General features: G+C 40.8%; 1 protein-coding gene across 6 annotated transcripts in view; it reads left to right on the top strand.

Moving 5' to 3' along the window:
• The first annotated feature begins 1,435 nt into the window (after positions 1–1,435).
• eps8a (epidermal growth factor receptor pathway substrate 8a) overlaps positions 1,436–18,964 on the top strand; it is a 68,128-nt gene continuing 50,599 nt past the window's right edge. For 3 of the 6 annotated variants that reach the window (XM_042334995.1, XM_042335001.1, XM_042334999.1), the window contains exon 1: positions 1,437–1,602. Coding sequence is in view for 1 of the 6 variants with exons in the window: in XM_042334998.1 (XP_042190932.1) it covers positions 2,986–2,996 (11 nt within the window). In the remaining 5 variants the exon portion in view is untranslated. Of the gene's footprint in view, positions 1,603–2,919; positions 2,997–18,964 lie in introns of those variants that run through there. The other 3 variants (XM_042334996.1, XM_042334997.1, XM_042334998.1) reach the window with 3 other exon arrangements.

An 18,964-nucleotide genomic window follows, 5' to 3' on the forward strand; every position in this document is an offset into this window, starting at 1 on the left:
ACGCGCTTTGATTCCTGAGCCGCCGGGTCGGGGCGAAGCGCCTGAGGACGTTTTATTGCTCAAGTCCTGTAGTCCTGCAGCTCAGTGGTTAGAGCACTCGCTTTGCAAGTGAGAGACCTGAGTTCAATTCCAGGCAGAGGGCGAAACCTTGGGTAAGTTTCCTTACTCCACACAGAGCCTAATAATAATCCCTCCAAAACCCAAAACAATAATAAATTGGTCATTTTCAATCTACGACTGTTTGTGGGACATTGCTGTGCGCAATTGGCTGCCGCGTTCGCCCACAAATATACAGTCACTTCACTTTACAGTGTGTTCTGTGAAGCGCTTTGGGACGTCCTCCCGACGTGAAAAGCGCTATATCAAATGCGAGGATTTTTATTATTATTAAGTGAAAAGGTTTCTTGTTGCACGGATTTTAGTACCAGTGAAACCTATGAAGACCCGCCTGGTGTGCGGGCGCCGGCCGCCAGGGGGCGCCACTGGGTGGGTGGGTGGTGGGGCGGCAGATTGGGCGGTTTCACGCCCAATTGGGCGTGTTTTGGTGGTCCACTTTGGTGGTGGTTTTGGGAGGAAACAATACCTTTTTATGGATTTTTTTCCCCCCCCAAAAAAAATTACTTTTTTTTTCTTGTCCTTTGAAGATCTTTTTCTTTCTTACACAGTTTCAAACCCACCCCCACCCCCCAGAAAAAAAAACCCTAAAATAATATAATACAAATAATAATACAAAGTTTACTGTATATAATAATAATCCCAATAATACCATATATAATAATATTAATTACTGGGCTGGTTTTTTTGGGGGCTACAAAAGGCGCTATAGTCAAATGCCGGTATAATAATAATTATTGCTACTAATAATGATGATTGTTATTGGTATATTTGGGCCACAAACGGTATTTTAATGTAATTTGTGACCCAAATACCAGCCCAAAGGTCGGGCTACTTTTGGGCTACAAACTGCCGTGTAATTGGGCTACAATTGGGGTCGATTGGGCTACAATTGGGGTCGATTGGGCTACAATTGGGTGTAATTGGGCTACTCGTTGGGCTACTCGTTGGGGGCTCGTGTCTGGGGCGACGGGCGGTGAGGGCCATTGGGCTACTTGTTGGGCTACTTGTTGGGCTACAGAGGCGGGCGGGCGGGCGGGCGCGCGGGCGCTGTGCTGGCGGTTGGGGCGCGAGGAGCCGAGTCAACGGCCGGTGCCGGAGAGAGAGAGAGAGGGAGAGAGAGAGGGAAGGAGAGAGAGAGAGAGAGAAGGAGAGGTGAAGCCGCCCTCCATTGTCCCGGTCGGTCGGGTCGGGCGTGAAGGGAAGAAGAGAAGAAAAAGAGGAGAAGACGAAGAAGAAAAAAGAAAAAAAAGAAGAAGAAGAGCCGAGAGAGAAGGAGACCCTCCACTCCTCCCTCCCCTCCTCTCCCTCCTTCCCTCTCTCTCTCTCTCCCTCCCTCCCCTCCCCCCTCAGTCGCTGAGGGCACAGCCCCGTGAGCGGCAGACGGGAGAGAAGGAGAAAGAGGAGGAGAGGAAGGAGAGAGAGAGAGAGAGAGAGGGAGAGAGAGAGAGAGAGAGAAAAGAGGACAAATAAACCCTCGACGTGAAGGTGAGACCCGGAGCCGCGCGGCCTCTCACCTGTAGCTCATACCCCTCCTCTCCTCTCCTCCTCTCTCTCCTTCTCTCTATCTCCTCTCTCTCTCTCTCTCTTCCCCCCACTCCTTCCCTTCATCCTCTCTCTACCTCCCCGCGCCCTCTCTCTCTCTCTCTCTCCTTCCCTCTCTCCGTCTGTACCGTCTCTCTCTCTCCTTTACCCCCCACCTCCCTTCTCTTTCTCCATCACTCTCTCTCTCCCTCCTTCCCCCCTCTCTCTCTCTCTCCTCTCCCCCTCTCTCCTTCCCTCTCATCTCTCTCTCCTTCCCCCTCTCTCTCCTTTTCTCTCTCCCCCCTTCCCCCCCTCCATCACTCTCTCTCTCCTTTTCTCTCTCTCTCCCTCCTTCCCTCTCTCTCTCCCTCCTCCCCCCCCTCTCTCCTTCCCTCTCATCTCTCTCTCTCCTTTTCTCTCTCTCTCCCTCCTCCCCTCTCTCTCTCTCCCCCCTTTCCCTCTCTCCCTCCTTCCCCCTCTCTCCCTCCTCCCCCCTCTCTCTCTCCCCCCTTTCCCTCTCTCTCTCCCTCCTCCCCCCTCTCTCCTTCCCTCTCATCTCTCTCTCTCCTTTTCTCTCTCTCTCTCCCTCCTCCCCCTCTCTCTCCCCCCTTTCCCTCTCTCCCTCCTTCCCCCCTCTCTCCCTCCTTCCCCCCTCTCTCCTCCCCCCCCCCTCTCTCTCCCCCCCTCTCTCTCTCCCCCCTTTCCCTCTCTCCCCCTCCTCCTCCCCTCTCTCTCTCTCTCCCCCCTTTCCCTCTCTCTCCCCCTCCTCCTCCCCTCTCTCTCTCTCTCCCCCCTTTCCCTCTCTCTCCCCCTCCTCCTCCCCTCTCTCTCTCTCTCCCCCCTTTCCCTCTCTCTCTCCCTCCTTCCCCCTCTCCCGCCGAGTTAAGCTCCAGCAGGTCGGGGGGGGGGTCTTGAATGTGGATTAATGTGAACCTTAGGCCTGAGGGGGTGAAGGAGAAAGAGGGAGGAGGAGGGGGGGACAGTTATATTTCTGCTTAGAGAAGAGAAAGAGATGGAGGGAGAGAGGAACAGAGAGAGAGGGAAAGGTAAAGAGAAAAAGAAAGGGAGAGAGAGGGAGAGGAACAGAGAGAGAGAGAGGGAAAGGGTAAGGAGAGAAAAAGGGAGAGAGAGGGGGGGAGAGGGAGAGGTAAAGAGAAAGAAAGGGAGAGGAACAGAGAGAGAGGGAAAGGTAAGGAGAGAAAAAGGTAGAGAGAGAGAGAGAAAGGGGGAGAGGGAGAGGTAAAGAGAAAGAAAGGGAGAGGAACAGAGAGAGAGAGAGGGGGAAAGGTGAAGAAAGAAAAAGGTAAAGAGAGAGAGAGAGAGAGAGGGGGAGAATCCTCTTTGGGAATGGGGAGAAGGTAAGCCAAGATCAAGATAATATATTTGTTTACACATATATATATATATATATATATATATTCTCTCTCTATATATATACATAATATAAATAAGACTTTAACAGAGCCTTCGGTCACCACCAGACGCCAGAGATGGACCTGGAGCTGATCTGAGCCTTTTTAGTTGTAAGGTTTTGCTTTGGTTTCCCACAAAGGGAGTGAGTGAGTTGAGTGCCTTTCCCTCCGGGTGGGTGGGTGGGTGGTGTTTGGTGGCAGTAGAGAGTGAGGGAGAGAGCGGAGTTACTGTAGGTACCAGGTCCTGCTAAGTCCCTTTCTTTATTGCTGTAACCTCTCTGGTATCTTTTCATCTGTACAGAGAATCTTTTGCGCTGAGCCTTTTTCAGATCGACTTTCGTACGTGAGTGGCATTTCTTTCTTGGAGAAATGTTGCAGGATTTTGTGTGTGTGTGTGTGTGTGTGTTTGCAGGTGTCGTGGTTCTCTTGGCAATCGCAGCAGTTGATGTACAAAGTGCGCCTAATTCCCAGTTAGCTGCAGTGGAATAAGTCAGATTAATGTTCTCCTTGTGAATGCCATTGCATGTTAGGAATGTGGGAGAAAAACTGACCTATTGCCGTTGACTCAGAAAATTTGCCCTAAATGGAATACCCAAATTGAACTCTTAGTTTCTCTTTTTATTCAATAAATCGTCGCTTTTATCTCCTGGTTCATGATGACATGTCAGCTTTTATTAAAACCTCAATAAAGTACTATTAATTTGATTTATAATGGTCAGGTTAACTTTATTGCATAAGGGCAGTTGTTAAGTAGAAACAGTGGAAGGCAGTGACTGAATAAACAAAACTCTTTTAGGAATCTACTTCATGTTTTCCTTTCAGTAATATTTGTGTTTGGGGTTGGTTCGTGAAATGGAGAAGATTTTTCGCCGCCTGGAAATTGCTGCCATGTATGTCACTGGGGCAACAACAACAACAAAATTACATTTCTGTAACGCCGGGAGGACATCCCCACAGCACCGTTGTGTAATTTGGAAAGTTTTGAGCCTTCTGACTAATCTGTTGACATGTCGAGCATAGATTTCCATGTTCCAACTTCAACCTCAGTTGAAGCTCTTCATTCTGGAGTTGGCAATTGGCTGCCGCGTTCGCCCACAAATATACAGTCAATTCACTTTACAGTGTGTTCTGTGAAGCGCTTTGGGACGTCCTCCCGACGTGAAAAGCGCTATATCAAATGCGAGGATTATTATTATTATTATTATTATTGGGTCTGTGGTCTGGACAGGTCTTTTCCATTCCGCAGTTGTGATGTGGGGTCACCGAAGCTTTTTCACCATTTACTAAAACTGAGAAACTATGGTTTGATTTTGGTTATTCCATTCAGGGCATTTTTGGGTCTGATCTCAGGGCGGAGCTCTTCTAAATACTTTTGCTATTCAGTCGTGGAAATCCTTTTTTTAAATTTAAAAACAAGTGTGTTCTTCACGTAGTCTTTTGGCGAGGTGTCTAACTGTGGCATATTGTGTGACATCTGTCGTCAGTTTTCAGTCAGCAATCATTAATACTTGAATGGGCTTCCTGGAAGGAGCTCGATTTTGATGTCAGCAGTTGATTAAGTGAAGAAGATAAATGCATACAATAACACAAAGCAAAAACATTACTTTGGGGAATATTAATTGTATACAGTAGAAATGTGTTTTTGCTGCTATTACTTTGTCTTTTGCCCTTGAGGTTGAGATCAGTGTCATCTCTGACAGACGTATGTGCAACAGGTGAAACTTTCTATGGACTCATTTCATTTCATGCTGGGTCATGTTTACACAGCATTTATATTTTGCTATTTGGATTGGCAGATAAATCAGTACTTCTCGACTGAAAGACCAGTGTATTTATGCATTCAAAGCTGTAGAATTGCTAAAGTATTAAGCTCAAAGATTTCATTTGTTTTAGGATTTACCAAGGAAGTGGCTGGGGAGGAGAATAATTTGTAAGGATTGAGTGATATTTAATAATAATTATATAATTCTTACATTTGATATGGTGCCTTATCACGTCTTAGATGTCTCGAAGCGCTGTACTGTAAAGTGAATGGACTGTATATTTTGTGGGTGAAACATGGCAGTGAATTGTGCACAGCAGTGCCCACAAACAGTCGTGGATTCGGTAAACAAATTCTTATTAATTTTTGAATGGATTATTACCCCCGGAAAAGCAATCCCCTAATTGACTAACATCCGGGTTCCTACTTACTGCTGGGTAAACCAAGGCACGTGGAGGAAGGAAACTTGCCAATGTTTTGCCCCGCCCAGGAATCGAACCCAGGTCCCTCTTGTTTGTGATTCGAGTGCTCTCACCATGAAGTTACGGGATTTATTTTTCGCCGGTTGAGAGCATTCACCCCATTTCACTGGTTGAGAGCTATTCCACTTGATCTGTAATTGTTGCTTCCAAGTTGAGACCCTATCTCTGTCAGACAAATACAGACCCTCAATAGTTGTGCCATGTTTGCATCCGTTTCATCTTCCCCTATGAAGTGTGATCAGCAGTCTTGGATGTGAACTTGTCTCTTTTGACAACAGAATACCTTATCAATGTTTCTTGGGTCTTAGCAACGCAGAAGTCAGTGGATATATTGTTCTTAGAGTGGTTTTCTTTTGTTTGAAGAAACAATTTAGTAAACAGCAAATGAAACAATATTTTGCCAACCACTTCAACAAACTATTCTGGGCTGACTGTTCATGTCCTGTTTGGATTAATGAACAGATCTTTTGTTCTGAGCCAGTTTCAGCTCTGTCTTCAAAAGACAGAATTCAATTGAAAACTGGTTTGGGTTGAAAAAAGGTTCTTTTTTTCTTATGGTCAGTTTGCCTCATTTTACACGTCATTCCTACTTTTCATATTTGATATTCAGGTGCCTCTTAACTCGACATTTCCTCTACCTGATCACAAACATTCATATGTTTAACATGTTCTTTAACAAATAAGCCATTGTTCAGTATGTAACATGGCTTGTTCCTCGTCTGCTGAGGAAGAACGGGCTCTTTTTCACTCACTTGTGCTGGGATATGATTTCACTGATGCCATCAGTTCCTGCAGTACTATGTTCAAGTGGCTCTTCATGTTTTAACCCAGACAGTGGGTATTGACGGGCAAAGCGATCTCGGAGAGCATCAGATATGAGACTAATCCCTGTCCTTGTACGATGGCCATATGAGCAATTTTCAGTTGAGCTTCCAGTGCCTTGGGTCGTCCTCCAGACAGGAAAGGTGCTGTATAATTTGTTTGTTTGTCACTAGTTTGAAATGAGTACTTTTTCCCTTATTCCAATTTAATCCAAGACTCTTACCTAGATTGCTGGGCTACAATGCTACCCTGGGCTCAAATTCGTTACCTCCGCACAGATTGGGGATTAAAAACGAGTCTTTCCTAGTTTCCAGCTTTCTGCTCTTAAAACTACAGGCTGACTGTTACAATGAATTGTTTGGATTCATAAATTCAGATCACGAGTTGTAATGGAACACCAAAATACTCTGCCAGTCAGTGCCTCGGGGTCCTTCTTCACTAATGTTGCTTCTTTAGCGCTATGTAAAAATAGGTCCTCTGATGTAATTTCTCCTATGCTGCATGGATACTATGCGCAGGAAGCCGGTTACTTAGCAATGGAAAGCCGGAAGCTATACTACATTATTATATAGCTCAGGGGCCGCAACCTACCCACAATACAAGTAAACTCGTTGTATAACAAATGGGATTAGAATACAACTGGCCTTACTATTTTGCAAGGATTTTCTTATCCTTGGAATACATTTTACCTCCATGGACATATCTGTGCTAAAACAGGAACCAAAATATTTTATTTCAACCCACAAAAGTGTCGATCACTTGGAGGCAAAACTTTCGAGAATACATAGCTACCGAAATTGTTTCCCAACTCTGAAGGTAGATTCGGAAAATAAATATAAATCTAATATTCTAATCTAGAGATTTGAATCTTGAGTTGTTATATTTCATGTTTTTACGGACCTATAGGACTGCAATTCCTTTTGATATTTTGGCATTACTGTACAGTCTAGTTTTTGAACTATGAGGTCAATTACTACATTAAAAATCTGTTATGATTTTGAAGGTGTACGTATTATCATACCTTTGTAATCTGAAAATACTGTTGGGATCCTTCAAAAATGGCTTGTTTGCTCCCTGGGAAGTCTTTCCTACGTGAAGGGTGCTGGACAAGTGTAATGTGTTTTTTAAAAAGCAGTTGGTCTTGTGTATGTTAAGTATAGTGAACTTCAACTCACAATGATCTAATTTACATAAACAAATCTATAGACTGAAGAAATACCGTTGTGATTTGCTTGCCTGTAAATTCCCATTGTTTTTGATAGCGTCAGATAACCTGAAGGGCCCGTGACAAATGTAATGTTTGCTTTTAAATAATCTTTTAAAAATATTGAAACCTTTTTTCTGCATCTTGTGATTCGTGGTAACATGATTTGGTGAATGGGAAGCAGTGATCTGATCTGGAGCACGACACAAGGGGCACCCCTTATTAAATGACTTGTTACTCATTTTAATCATGTGAATAGCATCTTTTTGGGCAGTCATTTCACCATATATTACGCCTGAGCACTGTCATTTAGGATTTCAGTTTTACCTTGATATCAAAGTGTTATGTGCTCCGAAGCGCTACTCTGTATGAAAGGTGCTACAGAAATGCAAGTTATTGTTGTTGTTTGACTCTTTAAATTTCTGAAGTGAAGTCTGCTTTGAAGCAGGGTTGAACTTGAATCCTGTCAGGTGGTTGAACCAAATCATCTTAGTGGATTCTTCCCTGGGAGTTCAATCGGCATATATACACTAAAGAGCTCAACCTGGCAAAAACATTTGCAAAATTCCACACGGTAGTTACAGTATGTTAGTTATGCACTGGGCTAACTTAGTTCTGTCCTTGTCGAAAAATGTGGGAAAGCTGTGTTTAATCTGGCCGAAGCAAACCGCATTCATGGTTCACGTTTCCCTTACATTTAACGTCATTTAGTACAGCGTATCCCTGTTACAATGTGGTTCTTTGAGTTATAATGCTACGACTACTCATACTCCATGTGAACAGATTTGGGTGGTTGCGACCTCGACTGATCACGCATCGTGTCCCAAGTGTCCTGAGGTTCATGGCCTGAAGTGGCCCCCGAGCTGTCAAACCCAGGTATATAATAATATATACACATGCCTAATAATAATCCCTCCAAAACCAAAAAAAAAATAATAAATTGGTCATTTTCAATCTACGACTGTTTGTGGGACATTGCTGTGCGCAATTGGCTGCCGCGTTCGCCCACAAATTACAGTCAATTCACTTTACAGTGTGTTCTGTGAAGCGCTTTGGGACGTCCTCCCGACGTGAAAAGCGCTATATCAAATGCAAGGATTATTTTATATCTCGGATGTCTACCGGCCAGCTTCCAGGTGAGGTCTAGTCTTGAGCTGTTGTACATTCAAACAGCAAGTCCTAGAGCCCATTGTGCCGGTGACCGTTTGTCCATCCAGCGGGCGTGTCCGAGTGAGGGACGCCTCCGTGTTACGCCGTGCACACATGGGGTAAGACGGTCCCAGCCGACGCTATGTCGTTCGCAACACTAGAACTCCATCCTGTCTTGTTGCATCTGCCTTAAGTCCTATGTTTTCAACCGTGCCTTTTGCCATCTTTCTCCCCCCAACATCAGCTCCCCATTCTGTAGTTTTGAGCACATTTGCTTGTATTGAAAAGATTATTGATTCACCAAAGAGGTTTACAGCAGAACAGTAAGGAGCTTTTCTGGGTCATACCGTTAACTCTCTTAAGTACTTTTGAAACAATTCGAACAATCAGTTGACTAAAATGAGATTGAAGGCTGGATGTACAAAAGGGTAAGGGAAAAGGTAGGAGAATGGGACTAAACCGATAGATTTTACAGAGAACCAGCACGATGGATTGAATGATCTGCTGTGCTGTAAAGTTCTAAGTAGATCAAATTCTTTATGGTACATGATAGTTGCTGGACTACTGCTATAATAGACAAGTTCTCTGTGGACCCAGTGTGTAATGATATGAATTTGTAAGGTTGTACTAATACATTTTTGGAGCTGGAGAGACATTTTCAATCCATTATCCTTTTTGTTTCTCTCTTATTTAATCCATAATGAGGCGTACATTCCAAAATAGAGCAAATTATATGTGCTCTTTGGAGCGGTGGCACTTTCAAGATGAAGAAGTATTTAAGTTACACACTTGAGTAGGTTCGTGTGGCACAAAGTCATCCTACCCTTTTCCCTTTCCTTCCTTAGCTTAAGCTGTCACAAACTGACCAGTGGAAATAATTTCTCCCTGTCTACTCTTATCAACACCCCTCAGGTCTCCTCTCAAACTTCTCTGATACAATGAAAACATCTATTTATGTTACTGTTAAAAGACTCGACGATATTGTATTTGGGTGAATGTCTTCTTAAATCGCTTGTAAAAATCTATGTAGCCAGTGATTTTTGTGATGTATATAAAGCTTATAGCAGCATTGGCAGGGCTTGTGTTCAATAATGTTAAAATATGCTCATTGCAAAATACGCTCAAAATTTAGTCCATAAGGTCTTTCTTCAACTGTAAACTATATACTGCTGAAATGTTGAAACCAGACATTTTAAAAATGTTTTGGTGTTCAATTTCAAAATCCATTAGTGGCTATAAGTAAAATATATACAGAAAACTATTTATCTTCTGATATCGATATGAAGACGCCTGTTTAACAGCCCACGCAACGGCATTTAGAGCCAACTAAGCTGAAACTTGAAAAGCAACCTTGGTTGTAAAGCATTCTAGAAATCCCTCATTTCAAGGACAAAAGACATACTTAGCTAATCTGTAAATTGCTTGATAATACACTGTGCTCAGTTGTAAAATATGAGGGCTGTCTGTATTCTGAAATTGGAACAGTGGATTTGTTTATGGTATGATCTATTTTGAACTATTTGCTTGTTATCAGCATTCATATTAGATCTGTACAATATATGCCACTGAAGAGTATCCTCTTCTTATAATGCAGGTTATTTTAATCGATGCCCTAAAAAATAAAAATATCCAAGAACAAAGCCTGACCAGTGTGATATGCTTTTTATTTGTATAATCCAGTGTGTACCAGATCGTGCAGATTTTGCTGCAAACAAACAAAAGCATTCAGATAATGATTTTTTAAAAATTATTTGCTTTCCTCACTAACCGGAAATAACCATCAAAAAAGGTGTTGGTGAATACTGTAAAACAATGTTTATTGCCCAACCTTAGTACTTTAAAATTTCAATTAGGTAAATAGATGAAACTACATCCAGTCTTTGATCAAGACCACTTTTATGCACTTAAGATACATCACCTGCCTTTATCACAACTTAATAATAATAATAATAATCTTTGCATTTGATATAGCGCTTTTCACGTCGGGAGGACGTCCCAAAGCGCTTCACAGAACACACTGTAAAGTGAATTGACTGTATATTTGTGGGCGAACGCGGCAGCCAATTGCGCACAGCAATGTCCCACAAACAGTCGTAGATTGAAAATGACCAATTTATTATTGTTTTTGGTTTTGGAGGGATTATTATTAGGCTCTGTGTGGAGTAAGGAAGCTTGCCCAAGGTTTCGCCCTGATTGAAACCCTCGTTCATATCTTTGTCACCTCCAGACTTGACTTTTCAAACACTCTCCTTGCGAGCCTAACTAGTTCGACCCTCCACAAACTCCATTACATTCAGAATTCTGCAGCCTGCACTCTCTCGCACACCAGGCTCTGGGTGCCCATTACCCCCATCCAACAACAAATACAGTCACTACACTTTACAGAAAAATGCTGTAAAGCACAGGAAAGGTAGAGCAAGAGAGAGAGACGGTGAAGGATGGAGTGGTTGGCGGTGTCAAAGGGAGGCCCAGATCTATAAATACTGTTGTCAGTTTGATTATTTAAGCAATTGTGCTTTTTAACTGGAAATGGTTGCACTTACTTTAAATAATGTGATGTCAGTAATAAGTGTCCTCAGATTTTCCATCTCTAACAATTCCCCCAGTGTATCTACTCAGATTAGTTATGCTATTGTAATAAAATGTCCCGGTCATAAAAAGATCTTAATTATAAAGCAGCAAAACTTTCCATTGCAATTAATTTTTTTAAAAATTATGATTTTTTTTTAGTGATTCCGAATAGTTGTGCTCTTATGTTCTTGCCGTGCAAGCCAGTGATTGAGTAACGAAGGATCACGGTGTCAGCCTGGTTCAGATGGTAGCACTCGTGCCTCTGAATCAGAAAGGTTGTGCGTTCAAACCCAAGTTAAGATGTTGAACTGACACTCCAAAGCAGTCCAATGGGGGGGGGGGGGGGGGGAGGTGCTGTCCTTTGGATGAGATGTTAAATTGAGGTCCTATCTGCCTGTTTAGGCTTATTTTAAAATTTCTGTGGCATTATTCGAACAGAGTTTCTCCCAGTGTCCCGCCTGATAATCCCCCACATAGAATTGGTCATTTAATTCATGATTGTTTGTGGAACATTGCTGTGTGCAAATTAGCTGCGGTGTTCCAACTATAAATTGCATCGTAATACACAGTAAACTCCTGGTAATTTAACCCTGGCTTAACTTGTCACTACCACTTAAGTCATTATGCTGTCAATATCCTGGCTGCATTTATTTGTGTATTTATACATATGCCTAACTCGCCGCTTGAGATAACGTCAATGAAGCCCTTTCCGTTTGGTGTTATCAGGAATTTACTATAGTATATCCTATGAAGCCCTTTGAGACTTCATCATAACATGAAAGGTGCTATTCTAAATACAGGATTAGGATTATTTAAATTAATGATGACCTGAAAAGGCTGGAATTGATTAAATTTGTGCTACCATGACCCAAAGAAATGGGTTCAAGAAGTTTGGTCTTCAAGAATTTTGCTGCTCTGAAAGATATAAGTTGTGACAGTTTGGCTCAGTTAGTAACACGTTTACTTCTGTGTCAGACGATTATGGGTCTGAATCTCACCGACACTGAATTGGGGCTATAAAAATACAATAACCCAGTTTCAGTATTCAACACAAAGCTTATCACGTGGGTAGAACCTTAAAATTGGGTGTTTGTTTTTTAATGCTATGAAAGAGCCAGTCACGCAATTGCTTGTCACTTTTGCCACTGAGTCAGAGAGTTGTGGGTTCAAGCCCCACGTCAGGACTTTAAACGCAAAAATTACACTAATGTAGCGCTGGGGTTTGCTGTATTGTTGGATTTGCTGTCCTTTGGATCGGATGTAAAACCAAGATCCCACGGCACTATCCGAAAAGAGAATGGAAGTTTTCTTGGTGTTCATGCCAGCAATCCCCCAGATAAAATTGGTGATTCACATCATGGCGTTTTGTGGGACATTGCTGTGCCCAAATTGGTTGCCGTGTTCGCCTACACGATGCAACCACTACACTTTGCTGTACATCCTGTGAAGCACTTTGAGATGTGAGCAAGTTAACTAAGTTGGCTTCAGTTGTGCATTTCTCATTTGATTCAATTCATTTCACTTAGAGAATGTTCTTTTCTTCTTGTCAGGTGGTTTGAAGCTGAGCAAAGTTTGAAGTAAATGTTTTATGCAAAGTGATAATATTGTTCCACCTTATTTTGATTTATTTGTAGTGAATCATTTGTGTATCTAACACACTTTACTGTTCTTCAGACAATGGTTTGATAGTCTGAGTGGCCTTTTCTTATTCCACGGTTTATGTTCTTAACCTTGTTTCATATGAAGGGCATAAAAAATGGAATGGGGAAAAAGGCAACTCAGGCCATCCATTAAATCCTTGGACTGTTCTGTTAATTTTGGGGCGCAATCAAAGCAGTATGTATCGTCTGCAACTCTGGACATAATTGTAGCTGTAGAATCTATCCATCCCCAATTTATTCCCCTGCAGAGTTTCTCCCCATTATGTAGGTGACTTGAACTAAATTCCAATGGCTGTGTAAACCAGGCTATGTGATTTCCCTGATGTGACTTCTGTAGTTTCAGGTTCTGAGATACCATTATTTTGCACGCACTCACCCTGGAGTGACGGGCCCTGCTTAACCAATCCTGCAGAATATGGGTGCAGGTTGACAAGAGCTAAAGCTTGGGAACCCAGTGAGTGTGGACAGGAAGTGAAGTCAGTGGTATGATAATAAAATAATAAATAATCCTTGCATTTGATGATGATAATAAAATAATAATGGCCCACAAGTTGGCTTTTTTTTGTAAATAGCTTATAATGGGCCACACAGACATTGGAACCAGACGCCCATACTATTAGCAGGGCTACTCTATGCTGTGCTTTGTGCTTCACTAAATTAATAATAAAAATAATCCTTGTGTTTGATATAGCGCCTTATCATGTCTTCTGGACGTCTCAAAGCACTTCACAGAATATGCTGTAAAGTGGATTGACTGTATATTTTGTGGGCAAAACGTGGCAGTCAATTGCTTAATAATTTTGGCATTAATGTTTAGAATTTGTGCAAGAGTAAGATTTAGTGCTCTTCAGTCTGAGGAAATGCATATTAGTTCTCTGAGTGCTGTGAAGTAGTTGCAGGGAAACGCTGATGGAAAATCTTTCAAGAATTATTCTGATTAATTTGTGTCATGGTTACCAATTCTCCAACTAAATTAGTCATTCACTTCATGACTGTTTATAGGACATTGCTGTGTGTCTTTAAAAAAATTGGCTGCTCTATTTGATTACTCATGGATTCATGGGCACTACACTTGGTAGCAACACCCTACAAAGCTTTGAGAAACTTCAATGTTGTAGGCGCTATGTTGAATGCAAGAGTTATTATTTACCTGTGTGAATATTTAATATTTAATGTTTGATATTTAAACCTCCATAAGCATCGGATATAACCTATATATAGGGTTTTCCTACAAAATTACCATGTTTTAGAACTTGTTCTCCCAATTTGAAAGACGTTATCAAATCGAATTGAGGGATTATTATATGCACGTAAAATGTAACTTTCTATCTGATGATGCACGATTTATCATTTCTCTAATGGTTGCTGCATAAATCTAAATATGTAAAACATCGAATTAAAATCAGCTGAAGGAAAAATTGTGCACATAGACTTAGGAGATAAGTAAGCAGTTGCGTAATCTTGTATGAAAAACTTATAAAGGGAATAAAGTATACTGTAAAGCTTCAATATATATATATGTATATGCACTTCATGTCTAAAGAGAGATAAAAATAGTGAAAAAAATGTCAACAGGGTTGGAGTGGCTCATGGCAGTTGCTGTGCTTGAAGCCATGTGATTCACCTTGTGATGGTTATAATAGTCATGTGTTTTCCATTCACAGCACCACTGAAAATGGAGATCTCAGTGGAGCATTAAATCTTAATCATCTACTACTTAACTGATAGCTTTATACATTTTTTATAATGTTCTGAACCAGATTTTTTTTTAAAAAATCAGAAATCGTAGAGTTGTTTGAAGGTCTTTTCCCAAGTCATATTTTTAGGGAAGCAGCATAATGCTCGCATTTAGCAGGAAATCACAGTTTATGCGCTCCTCACTTTTGGGGGATTTGGCCTGGCGTGTGCATGTAGGTAATTGTGCGTTGCAATGTTTGTAGCCATTTTTAGTACTTCATTAGCACCCTTGAAATGATATTACTTTGGTTGAGGACCAACATTTATTGGCCTTTCACTGCCAATAACATTTACCTAAAACAGGAAATGAGATGTTTCAATCCAAGAACTATTATGCAGAAGTGATCCAAAATAGAAGCAAGAAACAGCTGCTCTTAAACAGCTATAATGATTGCAAATATTGTTCTCCCAGGTGAACAGTTTAATACCATGGGACCAAAAACAAAGTCGCTGGGAACACTCAGCGGGTCAGGCTGCATCTATGGAGAAAGGAAAGTGAGTCAACGTCTTGGGTCCACGACCCTTCGTCAGGACGCCCCTTGAGATCTGACGAAGGATCGTGGTCGTGAAACGTTGACTCACTTTCCTTCCTCCATAGATGCTGCCTGACCCGCTGAGTGTTCCCAGCGACTTCTGTTTTTGTTTCAGATTTCCAGCATCTGCAGTATTTTGCATTTTGCTGGTATCTTGGGACTTGTTCTGTTTTCCAAAAGCTTGCCGCTGGATTCCTTTTTCGTTTTCTAAGATTCTCCTAAGGTTCTCCTAAGATGAAACTCGGGAGTGTTTTTCATGTTTTGTTTCACATGTATTTGTACATCAGGTGTAGATCAGACCCTTTCTAGATATTATAGACATATGCCTTTGTGTGTGTGTGTGTGCGCGCGCTGCAAGATACGTTTAGAGATGTAGCACATTGGGGGGGAAAAAAAAGTTGAACTTCCATAACTTCTGCCGCTTTTGAGCTTGGTTCTTTTGAGGTCAATCTGTTCTATACAAACTCGTGTATTGTTGGCTGCAGTGCAGAAATTCAGTTCCTAGCCAGTGGGGAGATATCTACAATTGGCAGCGACTTAAAAATGCAAAATCTGGTCATCCTCGACTCTCGAGATGTTTGTTTCACAGAGACCTGAGCATATTTCCCCTCCCTCTCTGTTAGTCCTTAAAAGCCTCTCCCTCCCAACACGCCCCAGTTCTGACAAAGCGTTGTGGATCCGAAACTTTGACTCACTTTCCTTTCTCCTTGGATGCTGCCTGACCCGCTGAGTGTTCCCAGCCACTTCTGTTTTTGTTTCAGATTTCCAGCATCTGCAGGATTTTGCGTTTTGATGAGGTATAGCTTAGCCGGTTAGTATTTTTTACTTAGCTGGAAGCTTCGGTGCCTTCTTTCAAATTTAATTGATGGTAAAGACCCTTACTGCCTGTTATTTAAAAGTGCATGACTTTTATGGCATTAATGATATGGTCATATACTTTTTGTTGGTCGGCTGGGTGACGGAAACCCGTCACTGTGCTAAGCGTATCCAAACTAAACTCATGCTAAACTGTCATGGCTGTTTGTGGGACAATGCTGTGCAGACATCGGCTGCATGTTAGCTGTAAAATACACAGCCATTATACTTATAGGAAATACTGCAAATTGCTTTGTGATCTCCGGACTTGAAAAGCATTCTACCCAATCTAAGGATTATTATTTATATATCCAAAGGCTTGAAGTGGTGATTAAGTGACTGCTGATGTGACTGTAATATATATGCTAATTAACTACAATCTTCAATTTAATCACAACTGGCTGCTGCATTTCACCAACAAAATATGCAGTAAATCCACTTTACAGTATATCCTGTTAAGTGCTCTGAGACATCTCAACAATAATAAGACACTATATCAAATGGATAGATTATTATTAATTTATATGTGTTGGGATAAAGAATAGAAATAAAAGATTAGATCTAGGATATTTGATTTTAAAAAAAATATTATCTTGCCTTTGATCATTTAAATTAGAAGTGAGTAACGATTAGAATTAATGACTGAAATAGTGTGGGAGAGCAAGAGACAAATGCATGTATTCAGCAACAACAAAATTGCATCTTTTGTATTCAGACAAAAGACGCAACATAGATATGTTCCTTTATATAATCAGGTCTCAATAGTTTCCATGATATCTAATAACTTTTGTTTGAAGATTTTTTAAAAAATGCATTATTTTTAAGTAGAACATAAGTTATGGCTCTTATTTTGTAATTTATTCTAGTATTTGCGATTGACAAGTGAAAGGTGCTGATTTCACACTTAAATAGCATGTTTCAGAATGGGAGGATGTCGCAAAGTGCTTTACAGAACCAATCAGGAGCTCAAGATGGGGTGGGGTTGCTGGGGGAAGGTGACCTAAAATGTGGTTGAAAAGGAGGGTTTAATGGTAGAGAGGGAGAGACAGAGGGATTCCATAAAGTGGGGATAGAATAGCTGAAAGCTCACCCACTAATGGTGGGGTGGGTTGGGCAGAGGGCCTGAAAGAGGCCAGTGTTCAATGAGCAGAGCATCCGGGGTAATATTTTAAATGAAATCTTCCAAAGCTGGGACAACGTTACTTCCAATTAAATTGATTTAACTATTGGAGCATGCTAAGAATAGCATGACTTAAAAACAAGTCTCGTGTGATGGACTGAGTAGTTTTAAAAATGTAGACAACCATCCAAAAATTATGATTGAAATGAAAATGTGTGCTTTGGCCTTAGCACCCGGGATTAAGACCTGTTCCTGTTAATTTACATTTAAATAGGATTTCATTGGGAAATTAGATGAAGAATGAGAAAATGTAATACAAATATGTAAATGGCACACATAGTAAAGCAAACCGAAACTTTGAATTGCTGTGGATTTTTTTTTGCAACACACATTTAGTTTGATTTAAGCATAATGTTTAACTCATAAATTAGAATTGGACATGTACAGTTTTTGTTAGGCTTCAGGGGTGGTTGTAAAGTTTCACTGGTTGTCAGAGTAACCAGAGAAAATGTGTGCCTTAAGATGTTTCATAACTGGAATGGATGTTTAAGTATTCTAAGCAGTTATCTCATTTGATACCTTTTCAAGTTGTATTAAAAACTGTTCTAGTTTGAATCCTTTGAGATAAAATATTTGGACAAATGTCGTGGAAAAAACAAGATGGTTAAATCTGTATCTATATTTTGTGCTACAATTATCTTACTGGGAAATAACCTTTTGTCTCATTAATATTGGAATAGAGAACAGAAAGCCACCGAATTTGGCTAGAGACTGCATTAATCATTTTTGTTGTGTTTAAATGGTTATCTTTTCCCCCCTCAAATAATGCGGTGTTTAGATTATTTACACCAACTATTTTAAACCGTTTTATGTTCTTATAGAATGAAATGTCTTCAAATACCCAAGGTGTATTGCTATTGTAATGCAGATAGCCTTATGTTGCTTAAATAACATTTATAGTAATTCATCTGTTTAAAGATGTATGTACTGATTATATGATTGGAATTAAATAAATGGTGGAAGAAAAATAACATGATCAGTTGTACGGAAAGAACAAGGGAATGATGTTTATCCAGATGGCCCCAGTGGGGTATTTAACATCTGCACATACACTGTGGACCGAATGGCCTCCTTCTGTAGAAGGTGGGATGGAGGAAGGTGACCAAAGGTAGAGTTTTTTTTAAAAGCAGTTTTGAAGACTAAACCTTCAAAAGGTTTGAATTAAATTATTGAGTACCTATTCTGGATGAATAGGTCAACATAAAGTAAGAATAAACTGATGTGTTTGGGGGGATGCCTATACATAGCTAACAGATACAAATTCGTTGACCTTGAAAAGGAGTTTAGACTTGCTAAAGCAGATTAAAGGTGGTTATAACAAGGAATTCCTTCCCCACTCCAAGAGGTTAGGTAAAGAAGCTAACGACAGTAATACTAAAAAGTTCTTCTGGTATCATAAGAGAGCATTCAGGGAGGAAGTTAGAACTGACAATACAATACTGGAGGAAAAAAGTGAAATATTGAATTAATATTTTTAGTAATTTGCACTATAGAGGAGGATAATTTGTTCTCACTTTCTACTGATCTGTTGAAAGGCATACATTGAAAATTAGCACCAAAAGGAAAGGGAAGGTTACAAGATTTTAGACTTGTTAGAATGTAAAATGCCTTACCAAAAGGTGTTAAAGCCTAGTCCTTCACAGCATTTAAATGGGAATTGTTAGTCACTGAGACATGATGTAATTCTTCTTCCAGTTAGGTTATCCTCGCCCGTATTATTAATGAGTATTATTTTTAAGATTGTAAATAAATATAAAATAATATTCCTTGCATTTGATATAGCGTCATATCATGTCTTCGATCCATCTCAAAAGAGCTTCACAGAATATACTGTAAAGTGAATTGACTGCATACTTTGTGGACAAAACTTAAAAATATGTTTAGGCTTCTAGAACGGGGATTGCAGAGCTGAAGTTATTTTTTGAGGGGGAGGTAAGAGAAAGGCGAGGGTGGTGATT

This window comes from Callorhinchus milii, unplaced genomic scaffold (genome assembly GCF_018977255.1).
Source record: "Callorhinchus milii isolate IMCB2004 unplaced genomic scaffold, IMCB_Cmil_1.0 Scaffold5, whole genome shotgun sequence".
Taxonomy (NCBI): Eukaryota; Metazoa; Chordata; class Chondrichthyes; order Chimaeriformes; family Callorhinchidae; genus Callorhinchus; species Callorhinchus milii.